The sequence below is a fragment of the Alligator sinensis genome, unplaced genomic scaffold (genome assembly GCF_000455745.1).
Source record: "Alligator sinensis unplaced genomic scaffold, ASM45574v1 scaffold647_2, whole genome shotgun sequence".
In the NCBI taxonomy this organism is placed as follows: Eukaryota; Metazoa; Chordata; order Crocodylia; family Alligatoridae; genus Alligator; species Alligator sinensis.
This window is the reverse complement of record NW_005841832.1, coordinates 4,292,928-4,305,354: the sequence shown is the minus strand read 5'-3', so window position 1 is coordinate 4,305,354 and position 12,427 is coordinate 4,292,928. Positions and strand designations below refer to the sequence as shown.

The 12,427-nt window shown below is 57.4% G+C and overlaps 1 protein-coding gene across 1 annotated transcript in view; it reads right to left on the bottom strand.

Annotated features, from left to right (window-relative positions):
- Positions 1-12,421, bottom strand: part of GRIN2D (glutamate ionotropic receptor NMDA type subunit 2D) — a 16,714-nt gene extending 4,293 nt beyond the window's left edge. The window contains exons 1-11 of the mRNA XM_025197022.1: positions 10,907-12,421; positions 8,248-8,840; positions 7,781-7,895; positions 7,312-7,523; positions 6,873-7,041; positions 6,205-6,358; positions 5,907-6,032; positions 5,406-5,635; positions 2,491-2,651; positions 1,939-2,126; positions 789-1,021 (exon numbers count right to left, since the gene is read on the bottom strand). Of these exons, the coding sequence (XP_025052807.1) occupies positions 789-1,021; positions 1,939-2,126; positions 2,491-2,651; positions 5,406-5,635; positions 5,907-6,032; positions 6,205-6,358; positions 6,873-7,041; positions 7,312-7,523; positions 7,781-7,895; positions 8,248-8,840; positions 10,907-11,764 (3,039 nt within the window). The 5' untranslated portion in view covers positions 11,765-12,421. The remainder of the gene's footprint in view (positions 1-788; positions 1,022-1,938; positions 2,127-2,490; positions 2,652-5,405; positions 5,636-5,906; positions 6,033-6,204; positions 6,359-6,872; positions 7,042-7,311; positions 7,524-7,780; positions 7,896-8,247; positions 8,841-10,906) is intronic.
- Between the last annotated feature and the right edge of the window lie 6 nt (positions 12,422-12,427).

Here is a 12,427-nt window from a genome sequence, read left to right as displayed (position 1 = left end):
TTGGAAAGGGAAAATGGGACTGAGGGTGGGGCAGGACACGGGGCCAGGCTGGGATGGGGGAGGCTAAAAGTGGGTTTGGGGCACCAGGATGGGAGGGAATTTGAGAGTGCCACAGGGTAGGAACCTCTGGGAATGTTGGATGGGTCATGCTGAGAGTCTGGAGGTAGCATGATGGGGCTGAGGCCTGCCTGTGAGCTTGGCCCCCTTTCCCAGGCTCCCCTCAGGCTGATGTGATGCTGGGGGCTGCCCTCTCTGACCTGTCACTCACCCTGAGGGGCCCAGGGAACAGCAGGGGCCAACTGAGCTGGAGGTGTGGGCAGAAGGGGCCCCAGGGGGTGTCCTGGGGTGACTGCAAAGGGGTCTGCAAGGGCAGAGATGGGGGAAGGGAATCCTGAAAAGAGGAGACAACTGCGGGAATGAAAGATAGAGGAAGGCGAAGAGGAGCTGCTTTCTGGGAGAAGGGTAGGAAGCAGGAGGGGCAGTGCTGGGGTTGGGGGTGTTGTGAGAGAAAAGGGCATGGGACTGGGGACTGTCTGTGCTGTATGGGGCTCCCAGGACCACCCTCAATGTCAGCCTGCCTATGGTATCTAGCATGTGCAGGGCGAGGTCAGGCGGGAGGCAGAGGGAGGATGTGTGCAGGATGGAGGGGTGTGGGGGTGAAGAAGGGGCATGTGGGATGGACATATAAAGGGGCCAGGATGGAGGAAGGAGGGTGGATGGAAGGAGGTGTGTGGGGATGGACAGATGCCTAGGGACAGATGGCTGGCTGGGCAGGCATGAGTGCTCACCCTGCTGAAGGCCAGGAGGAAGTCAAGGCGACCAGCGTGGCTCATGCAGTGGCGCAGCTTCCAGTAGATGAGGTGCTCCCAAGCGAAGACCAGCAGGCTCAACCCCATGGCCACCAGCAACATGTAGAAGACACCCGCCATGTTGTCAATGTCCAGCTTGCTGCTCATCACCTCGATCTTGTCGTTGTGGCATATCCCCGATAGCCACAGCCGTTCCAGCATCTCAATCTCATCTACAAGGGACAGGGGCTTTGTCGGACCCAGGTGTCCAGGCAAACAGCAGCAGGCCCCACTCCCCACTACTAGACACCTATGCCCTGCCGCACAGCTGGGGATGGAACCCAGGAGGCCTGGCTCCCAGCACCCCCATGCCCTAAATTGCCCATCTCCACTCACCTCCTGCACCTGGAGGATAGCACTCAGGCATCCCAGCCCCTCCCACTAGACCCGACTCACTTCTCTAAGCTGGGATAGAACCCAGGAGTCCTGTCCAGGTTGGGGAATGTCTTTGTCTCTCATGGCTGAGTCCCTGAAGGAGGGACCTGCACTGAAATACCCACACCAGGTGCATTGTGCCTGCAGAGTTGGATCTCCCACAGCCTCAGATTGGAACACAAGCCCAGGTAGTGGTGCTAATCTCACACACACACACACACACACACACACACACACACTCCAGTTGTGATGCTGATCACACACACCCAAGCTAGCTGTGAAGCCAACCACACATCCCCACAGGCAGCGATGCCCATCACACATACGGGCGCATTGTGATGCACATCACATGCCCATACACCAGTTGTGATGCCAGTCACATGCCCCTTTGGGTTGTGATGCAGGTCACACATGCCCTTGGTTTCTGAGCAGGCCCCACTCCCTGCTTCTCAGCTGGGAAGGCTGTGCTGGCAGCACCTGCTCCTGGAGTTGGGCCTCAGTCCCAGCCCTTGCCAGGAACAGAGATCAGAACCACCCCCAGAGCAAACCCCGCTGCACCCCACAGCCGTGCTCTGGGGCTGAATCAGGACCAGGCAGGATGCCAGACCAGGATCCAGAACTGTGATGGAACCCAGGTGTCCTGGCTCTCAGCCCAGTGTCTCTGCCCCCTCCCACATCTGGGATGAGACCCAGGTATCCAGGATGGGTCACATACCGTCACCCAGAAACTGAAGCAGGGCCAGGTCGATGGGTCGTTTCCATTTGGAGCCCTTCTGCAGGGCGATACCATAGCCCGTGGTGGCAAACACCTTGCCACTGCCAATGGTGACGAGCTTGCAGCCCTCGTCCTTGCGCGCCATGTAGTTGAGCACCGCTGCGTCATAGATGAAGGCATCCAACTTCCTGAAACACACATGGGGCCAGGACCCAGGGGGAGGGGAAGGGAGCATAAGGGAAGTCAGATCAGCCCTGATCCCTGGCCCTAATCCTGCCACCCAGCACCATCCACTCCATCCTGGCCCTGCCTCCTGTTTTCTCCACCCCACCTGCTTCTTCCTGGCCCCACCCCCTATTCCTCTGGCCCCGCCCACTCTGGCTCACACCATCTCTTCCAACCCTGCCACCCTCCACCTACCCAGCCCTGCCCTCTCCCTTGGTCACCTCCCTCCCCCTGTAACCCCACCCCATTTCCCATGTCCCCTGCCCTGACCCTGGCTCCCCTGGGTGACCCTCTCCCAAGGGCCTGCCCCATTCCCTGCCCACTCACCCTGACTTGAGGTGCTGCAGGGCATCCTCCACACTGCGCTGATTGTACTTCACCATGTAGGTGTGCATGTCGGGGTAGTTGCTGCGGATATTCTTCTCAGTGCTGCCGTTGGGCACGGTGCCGAATTTGAGCGGGGGGTACTGGTCCTGTGGCTTCTGGAACTGTGAGGCATGGGCGTCACCTAACATTCCATGGGGCCGGGTACATGCCCAACGCCCCACAGGAAATCATCTACTGGTCCGTGGGGACAGGTACCACCAGAACACCCCACAAGGCATCACTCATAGGCCCCACAGGGCCATATTCCCTAGACTCCCATCAAACTATTGTCATCCTCACTTTGCCAGGGGGATCAAAGCAGTGAAAAGAGCTGGGGCTGCCACTCAGGGGTCGGGAAGAAAGGAGGAGGAAGGAGAAATGACTAGAAAGGGGACAGACTGGAGGGACGAGGAGAGCCAGGAACTCATTGGATCCATCTAGATCTGTGGATCTTGCCTGATTGAATCTGGCTCGATCCACTAACTAGATCAGCCTGGACAGGGTCTGCTTGGATTCACTGCTGGGAACCATCCATCTACAACACAGGAAAATGGGACTGGAAAGGGTCTGCAAGTCCAGGCCTCTGTCCCAAATCCCCGCTATGAATGCCCCTCTCCACAATCACAAGGCCTCAAGCCCCAAGCACCAGCACCACCCTGTAAATGCCCTGGGGAGACAAGGGCAGACAAAGTTCTTTGGGTGAATCTGATATCTTTTATTAGACCAACTTAAGTAGTTGAAGAACAATTTTTAAGCTGCCAGTGGCCTCCCTGCAGCGACAGGGAAGGCATCTGTTTACACGTGCTCAGAAGATCCTAGGAAAGGACCATGACCTGCACAACGGACAAGGCAAAGCACCCACAGCTTGTCCCAGTCTGACATGGGGGGGAACAACCCGTTCTTGACCCTGACCTTGGTGACCGGTGAGACCCTGAGTAGCAAAGCAAAACTCATCAGCCAGCAGCCTCTGGCTATCTAGTCCCAGCAGGAGCATCAGTGTACCTCAGTCCAGCCCTCCATCCTGAGATGTGGCCAATGTCCCAATGTCTCAGAGGAAGGGGAACCTCCCCCACCTCCACCTCCAACAAAGCCAGTACCATTCATGAGCCTCTACCTGAGATTAGCCACAGCCCTGAGTCGGGGGACTACCAGATGCTTTCCATGCTACATGAGTTACTTCCACTCCCCAACTTGGGGATGGCGCATGATGCATGACTTCATACCACACCCACTGATTGTTGAGCCAGAGGCCCCCTGTCCCACCAACCCCTCCATCCTGAAACTTAGCCAGTTCAATCCCAAAGTGATTCAGGCTTCTTGCCCCATGACCAGACTTAGACCTGGCTCAGACTTCACTCTTCTAGATGTATCCCTAGCTAGTCTGGAGCCATCTGACCTTGTTGCCTAACCTGAGAAGTTCTCCCCTCCGCTGATATTTGCCCCACCTGTGTGCTTGGGCAGAGGGATCACACCCTTCTTGGTCCCAGTCTGGCCTGGGTCAGTCCTGATTGACCCATTCTTAGCCACACAGCAAAGCCTTGATATGGCCAAGGGCCACAGGACACAATACCCTGGTGATGCAAGTTGAGTCCACATCCCACCCCCAGCACCTATAATGGTGTAGTGGTGAATGGCTTTCCTGTGAGACACAAAAGAAAATCAAAATCGAAAGTCAGAGACCCATGTCTTATCCAATGACTTCTCCTTCCTTAGGACCTGCCTGCTCTATGCCAACTGGCAATGCCCAGACCAGGCCTTCCTGGCTGTGCTGACTAGCTTTGCATCCATGGCTGGTTTGGGTCTCTCTGGCCCAGCTCCGTCCAGCCAGGTAAAGGGCCCATATTAATTCCAGCTGCCTCTCTGCAACCCCAGGCTCTGCCCTGGATCTGGCCCTGATAGCCATTGAGCCAGCTCTTCCAGGCTAAGCCTCTCCCCAGCCCAGTGTCACGAAAGGCCCCTCTTCTCTATCCTGGCACGTGGCGCAGCCATCCAGAGACCAGGGGCCCATGTGAGCACATGCTGGGGATGGGGTCAACCAACACCCGGCCTAGACACACCCAGAGAAAGTGAAGACGGTGTCAGGCAGCAGGGCCCAGATGGGAGGAAAAGCGCAATGGATTTCCCCAGGCTCACAGTGCTAGAAAACCACAAGTTTTCCAGAACTTTCCAGACAGACGACCCAGATTTCTGGAGCTTTCTACACCGGGAACCCAGCACATTTCTCGAGCTTTGCGGACAGAGAATCCAGCAGGTTTCTAGAGCTTTTCTGGCCTAACTAGAGCCAACATCGATAAAGCTTTCTAGAACTTCCTAGGCTGATGCAGACTGAGGGCAAGCAAGACTTCTAGAGGTTTCTAGACCCAGAATGCAGCTAGATATTAGATTTCTAGACCTCACAAAAGCAAAGCGAGGAGACAAGCTTTCTAGTCCTCTTGACAGAGGTAATGAAGAACTAGCAGATTTCACATGGTTTCTTGGGCAGCAACCTAGGCAGAAAGTACCACAGACAGAAACAGACTCTGCTAGAAAGGATGAGATCTCTAGAGCTTTCTGAAGGGAGACGCACCTGGGGTCAACCAAGGAGAAGCCTCCAGGTCCACAGACAGGTCTGGAAAGAGACAGGTTGAGCTTTGGGAACTCACTGAGAAGCCTCTCAGCTCCTTTCTAGATGTCCAGACACAAAAACCTTGAGGCAAGGACAACCGGGGGCAGGAACCTGCCGTAGCACAGCCATCCCGGACAGGCAGACAGACGGACAGACGGGGGGAGGTGACTGAGATGTTGGAGGAGGGGTGCGGGCGGTGGTGATGCTGGCAGTGGAGGGCTTGTTGGGGGGGGCAAAGTTGGCAGCGATGGGTTCCCCTGCTGCCCCTCACCTTACGGTCACTGAGCCCTGAGACAGTGTCCACGTACTCCTCTTGGATCATGAAGGCAGCCAGGTTGGCTGTGTAGCTGGCCAGGAAGATGACAGCGAAGAATGCCCAGATAAGCACCATGATCTTGCTGGTGGTACCCTTGGGGTTCTCCACCGGCACCGAGTTGTTGAACACCAAGGCCCAAAGCAGCCAGATTGACTTCCCGATGGTGAACTTTGACCCCCCAGCACCTGCAAAACATCATGGGATGGCATCAGTCCCCAGCACCACAGGGACAGATGCCTCACAGTTGCGTAAGCCACAGGGACTGGTTGGCTCAGGAAGAGTGGGGTACAGGGGTGCCCTGACCCCAGCTCTGCTGGTGCTCCTTGGTCCTGCCCCACAGCCCCTTTGCCCCTGCCTGGGCTCCCCCCAGCCCTGCTGATGCCTCTCACCCCTGCCCCACAGACCTCTGTTCCCCCGCACCCCAGGGTGGAGCCAAGTCAAGGGGGTGAGACTCACGTTTACCAGCAGCAAGACTGCGGTTGTAGCCCACGGGGCTGAAATACTCAAAGATGAAGACGGTGACGGCAACGACTGTGAGGCACATGACGAACATCATTACCCAGACGGCCGGGCTGTAGGGCTCTGAGAGGGAGGGGACAAGAAATCAGCCCCTGGATGCCTGGGTCCCCTCCCCAGCTCTGGGAGCGGGTCAGAGGTGAAAGACAGGGGCTGGGATGGGCTCTATGCCCAACAGCACCCTAACCCTAACCCTCCCCACATGGTGCCCCTGCTGCGCTGCCCCATCCCCACTCACCCAGGAAGGCAGAGGGGGAGACGGTGCCGTTGCTGCGGGACACCATGACGCTGATGCCAGTCTCCACGAAGGGCACAGAGAAGTCAATGATCTCAGAGCGCTCCTCATTGATGGTCAGTGACCCGATGGCCATGTCCGCTCGCTCATAGAACACCTGCACCACAGGGCGGGGTTAGTGCTGAGCAGGGCTGGTGGCAGAAGTGCTGGGGGCAGGGTTAAGGGTGAAGAGGTATGGGGCTAGTGCAGAGTGGGACTGGGACTGGACTAGGGATACTGGGAGGAAAGGAGGAGCTAGGGTAGGGTTTGGGGCAGGGCTAGTAGGGGAGGATGGGGCTAGGCCAAGTCAGTGCTCTGGGGGGTCACTAAAGGAAAGCACTTGCAGAGCAGGCAGAAGCAGAAAGATGCCCTGGCAGATATGAGGTGTCCATGATTATTACTGGAGCTCTGCACCCCCTGACTTTCCTGCAAAGCTGTGGGGGCCTCAAGAGGGCTGGTTCCTCCACCCCTGTACTGCCACTTTAGGGGTACTTGTGGGCTAGAGCAGGCAGTATGGAGCCAGGATCCTAGCTTTGGGAACAAGGTGGAGTCTAGCGTTTAACTGAAGGAGCGGGGCTGGGAGCCCGAACTCCTGAGTTCAGGGTTGTGCTTGGGGGGTGGTGAGCTCTCACCTCCCCAATCATGCCATTCCACACCCCATCGATCTTCTTGCCATGCTTGCCATTGGTGACCAGGTAGAGGTCGTAGGTGAAGCCCACGGTCTTGGCCAGGCGTTTGAGGATGTCGATGCAGAAGCCCTTGCAGCACTTCTTCTCAAAGAGCACTGGGTCCAGGGAATAGCTGTGATGGGGGAGTAGAGCAGAGACTGCAATGGATGGGGAGAACAAGCAGGGCCCACCCTGGGGTATGGCTGTGAGGGAAGCTCATGATACAGGAGCCCCTTCCTGGGGGGGGGGGCACCATCATGGCAAAGCTCAGAGCCCTGGGAATCCCAAGGTGAGGGCACTGCTGGGGGAAACTCACAACAGGTGGGGACAGCACATGTTGGCGGAGGGGTAGCTGTGGGTAAGGGGCGGGCACTGCTTGGGGGGAAGCTGGTGGCACACTCACCTCTCGGTGTGGTTGAGCTGCTTGCGGCAGGGTACAGAGTCACGGATGCAGGTGCCAGTGGCTGGGTCAATGTTCTCCACGATGACAAATGGGCGCTCCTCCAGTGTGGCCACTGTCAGGTGCTGGTCGTCGTCCACCGGCTGCAGGAATTTGCCGTAGCGCGACCACACTGGGTACTTCATTCGCAGGATCTGGTGCTCCCAGCTCCCCACCTACACCGGGTGTAGACACGTCACTCCCACCCCCTAGTAAAGGCTTCACCATCCCCCCAGCCCCCTGGGGAGTCATTCATCGTCAGCAATCCATGACATTGCACTGACCTCAGAGATGCCATTGTGGTCTGTGATGCCTGACCTTGGACCCACAATCCTAGCTGCCAGTTTTGCCCTCCCCAGACTGGCCCCATACTCCCGTGGATTGTACTGGGTGGGACTCTGTCAGGGGTCGGGACATGGAGACATGCACTCACCACCTCCCAGGTACGCTCTTTGTTGAGGGAGATGACGACGAGCGAAGGGTTAATGAGGTAGCCATCCTCATTAAAGGAGAAATCCTTCTGCCCCCATGTGATGTTCATGAAATACCTGGTTTGGGGAGGGAGGCGGACACATTAGTGGGAGCTCAGGTCCCCCATCCTAGCTCTGTGCCTCTCCTCTGCCCAGCACTCTTGACCCATAGCCAGGCCAGCCCAGGGATCCTTCTTCCACCCTGCTGAGACCCGCACCTCCAACATGCAGCTCTCATGCCTTATTCCCACCCCCTGAGTTAGCCAGTGTCCCCTACAGCTGGCACCCCCTGGAGGGGAAAGTCCCCTACCACCACCTCATCAGCTGCTCTCTAATCCATGAGTGGTCCTGACCTGATTTTCTCACCCCTGCCCCATCCCCCTGTCCCCTCGCAGGTCAAGCCCTGTTTTCCCCTGAAACCCCTGCTGACCGGTGAAGGTTGTCATGGATCTGGGTCATGTTGGGAGCCCGGCAATCATTGTTGAACTCGGGGATGAAGCCATAGTCCCGGAAGAGTGCCTCAGCCCCCTTGGCAATGATGGCCACCCCATTGTGGACCCGGCGATGAAGGTCATCCCTCCAGCCGGCTGACAGCACTGTGAACAGCCCCACTGGCAGGTGCTCAGGCAGGTAGTCAGTGCCCCCCAGGTTGGTCCCCACCAAGAACCAGATGTAGCCGGGCCCAGTGAGCCCTGCTTCCCGGGCAGCCCGGAAGATGCTCTCGGCCTCCTCCCGGGAGCAGTAGAGCAGGCGGATCTGGGCACTGATCTCTCGCAGCTGACGCTTGAGGCGGGAGCCGTCAGGATCATCAGTGAGGTTCAGGGTGATAACGCCCCGGTGCTCCCAGCCAATGAAGCTGCTGTCAGTCAGGACCTCGATGTAGTCGATGAAATCCTCATAGCCAGGGAAGAGTGTGGTGAGGACAGCAAAGGCTGTCCAGTCGTACTCCTCCAACACCTCGAAAATCACCTGAAGCTGCTGCTCCGTTGAGGACCCCAGCTGCAGGAAGGTGGAACCTTTCTCCTAGGGAGGGGCGGGAAAGGTGGAATCATAGAGACTTTGGGCTGGAAGGGACCTCCAGAGGTGATCTAGTTCAACCCCCCTGCCTGAGGCAGGGACAGTGACCTGGTGCTACTCGCCCCTGCCCTGCAGCCCCCTCCCGCCATGAATATAGAGGGTGCCCAGCAAAACCAACCCCATTACCCTACTGCCACCCTCACTCTCATTTCCCTGCTGCCTTTCAGCTCTGGGTTGGGTTGGGCTGAAACTGGTATAAGTGGGTTTTGGGTTGGACTCAGGGTAAGCGGTGACTGGGGGAGTTGAGCAGAGACTGGACTTGGTAGGATCAGAGGTGTGTTGGGATTGTGAGTTGGGATGAGCTGATTCAGTAGGTCCGGCCTGGGTGAAGACCAAGATGGGTTCAGATGGAGTTGGGTTGGAATTTGGTTGTGTGGAGCTGGGGCTTGGACTGAGGCCATGGTGATTTTAGATCCCAATAAGTTTGGGTCAGGTTGGTTATCCAGTGGTTGGGTTGTGGTTTGTTTGAGCTCGGTTGGGGTCTGCCAGGGGTGCTGACAGAGAGCCTGGCTCAGATTAATTGCCCAGCTAGCCAAACCTGCCTGAGGCTGTAACAGGTCCTCACCCTGGCTGAGGAACCAGATGGTCACAGCTAAGGTGTCTGGCTTAGCTGCTGGGGAGAGCAGGCTCCCCATTTAAGCCCACCTTTGGCAGCAGGCTGGAGGCCAGGCAGCAATTCTCCCTGATGGCTTGCTGTGGGAAGCCTCCCTGGATCCTGTACTCTCTGGTTTTCTGGCCCCTGGACTCTAGCTTCTGGGAACTCTGCTCAGCTTTAGTGATCTGGTCTCTGCCTCCTGACCCAGCCTGTGACTTGGACTCTGCCTCTGCATTTCTCCCTTGGATCTGGTAACTTGGTCCCTGACTCCTGACCCGTGATTTGGCTAGTGACTTGGACTCTGCTCCTGGCTCCTGTTCTCCCCTAGTGGCCCAATCATTAGGCCAGACTGCCTATGATCCAGTCCTTATTGGGTTGGATGGCACTAGGATGGGGCTGTCTTTGGATCATACTAAATTTAGGCTGACATGGATTTTGCTGAGCTACACTTGGATTGAGATGCATCAGGTGGAGGAAGAGCTTGAATCACAATGAGTTAGGTTGGCTTGAACTGAGTCTTAGTTATGATGAATATTTGGGTTTGATTGGAAATAGCTTGGCTGAGTTGGTTGAATGTGGAGATCGTGGTGACTCAGGGTTGGGTTGAGTTGGGTTAGGATGAGATTGGGTCTGGTTGAGAGGGCACAGGCTGGGTTGCATTTGATTTGAATCCATTGGGTCAGGTGCAGGATGGGTTTAGATTGTGATGAAATCAGGTTGAGTTTGGGTACGGGATGGATTGGGATTGTGGCAAATGGGGGCTGGGCTGAGATGAGTTTAGGTATTGCTGTGAAGGGGTAAACTAGAACCAGGGCTGTGGTGACAGTGTAAATCTCCTGCCCTACAGCCTGGATCAGCTCTGTAAAGCTCAGCCAGGTTCCTGCCCTACAGCTTTTGGTAAGTGCAGCTGACCCACTTGATTAATCAACGCCAACTGACCCCCAGCCCCCTCCCCCTGAATGGCTCTGGGGCTGATTTAAGGATCTCCTCCAGCACCTGAGCCTTATTGTACCACACACTAGTCTCCAGTCTCTGAGCACCTCCTGACCTAGCAACATCCCTGGCTGTCCTAGTTCCAGGCCCTGCTTTTGGCTTTGGATTTCCCTGCAGCTCTGTTTCCTGGCTCCTACCCCCAGTTTGGCTTGTTCTTGGACCTCGCCCTTTGGATTGTCCCTTGGATTTGGTAACGGCTTCTGATTCCCGGCTTCTAACCCTGGCTTGGTATTTGGCTCCTGACTTCCTGATCCCTACCCCAACCATCCCTGATCCCACTTCTGGCTCTATCCACTAGGCTGCCTGGCCTGGTGGACCCTAACAGACAGGAATAGGGTTGGGTTGGGTTTGGCTGAACTGGAGCTGTTCTGGGTTGTGACTGGAGCACATGTGGCAGGAGAGGTGCCAGGGCCCCACCACTCACCTTGGGCGTGAGAACAATGGCGGAGCCCCCATTGATGCCGATGATGGGCACAGAGGTCTGGGCTGAGATGAAATCGAGGATCTGGGCCACAGCCTCAGCCCTTGTGTCGTCCTCAAAGACCACACCATGGATGCGCAGGGAGGAGAGCACATCACACAGGCGCACGATCAGGCTTCGCGGGTTGGTGTCATTCAGCAGCACTGAGACAGGGTTCACCTCCAGTGAGAAGTTGCGGAAGGCAGTGGGTGATAAGCGGGCGCTCTCAGGGGCATAGGAGGAGCCGCTGAAGATGATGGCCACGTTCAGTGAGCGTGGCCCATCTGGGCGCAGGTCCAGGAAGGGGCTGGCACAGGCCAAGGCCAGAACAAAGAGCATCCTAGCGGCAGCGGGGAGGCCGGAAGACAGGCTCATCTCGCAGGGACTCGCAGACCCCTCTGCAATGGGGCAGGGGGTGGAAATAGCCATGGGAGAGGGGAAAGGGTAGAAAGGAGGGTTGCAGGGAATGGGAGAGGAAGTGGGGAAGGAGATGAGAGGCAAGAGAGTTGGGAAAGAGAAGGGAAGAGAGAGAAATTGAAGCCCAGGTGACTGCTTGGCTCCATACCAGCCCTGAGGCCTGTGAGGCCAGCTAACACCTCTGCTCATGGGCCCAAAATGGCCAAGATGCAGGCCTCGGCCCCCTGTGAGGAGGCCTGGCTGTGAGGAGGTGTGTGCAAGGAGGCATCTGGCTCCCAGGGAATGAGAAACAAGGCTCTTGGATCCTTCCCCTGCACCACCCAACATCATGAAGAGACTGGGCCGGGTGGGCCTGGGAGCTGGTTCAGGGCAGGGAAGAGGTGCAGTCCAGGTAGATGGGCCCATTGGACTACTCTGGCCAGGGGTCTGGTCAGGCCCGTGGCTGCCCTGGGCAAGGAGCCCGTGGCACAGGGCGGGAGGAGAATGCCGTCCGACCTTGATGAAGATGCAGGCAGCTGAGCTGGGGCCAGCGCTGATGGATGCAGTCCCAGCTTGGCAGGGCCCCAGCGTAGGGAGGGCCAGTCCCGCCCTGCCACTGCACCCCAACCCCCACAGGCTCTTGCCTCCACCCAACCCTGACCCCAACCCCGCCAATTCTACCCCATTTCTTCTGGAGACATCCCCCAGGTCCCGGGTGCAGCCTCATCCCCCAGGAGAGGTACTGGGGTAGGGGACCTGGCCACCCAAATCCTGCCAGCCCCTCCCTCTTTGCCTGCAGCCTTGTTTCAGCTGCCATCTGTCCAGGGTGTGGGTCAGGACTCCTGGGTTCTCTTCTTGATTTGGGAGGAGGGTGGGGTCTGGTGGACTAGGGCAGGGCAGGTGCTGGTAGCCAGGACACCTGGGTTCTGTCCTTGCTCTGAGAGGGGCATGGGGCCTGTTGGGCCATGCCAGTCATGTGGTATAACACAAGTTATGCTTGGGGCTGAGGGAGGGAGGCAGAACCCAGGTGTCTGGGATCCCTCACACCCAGGGAAGCCCCCTTCCCTATTCCCTCACTCCCATAATCCA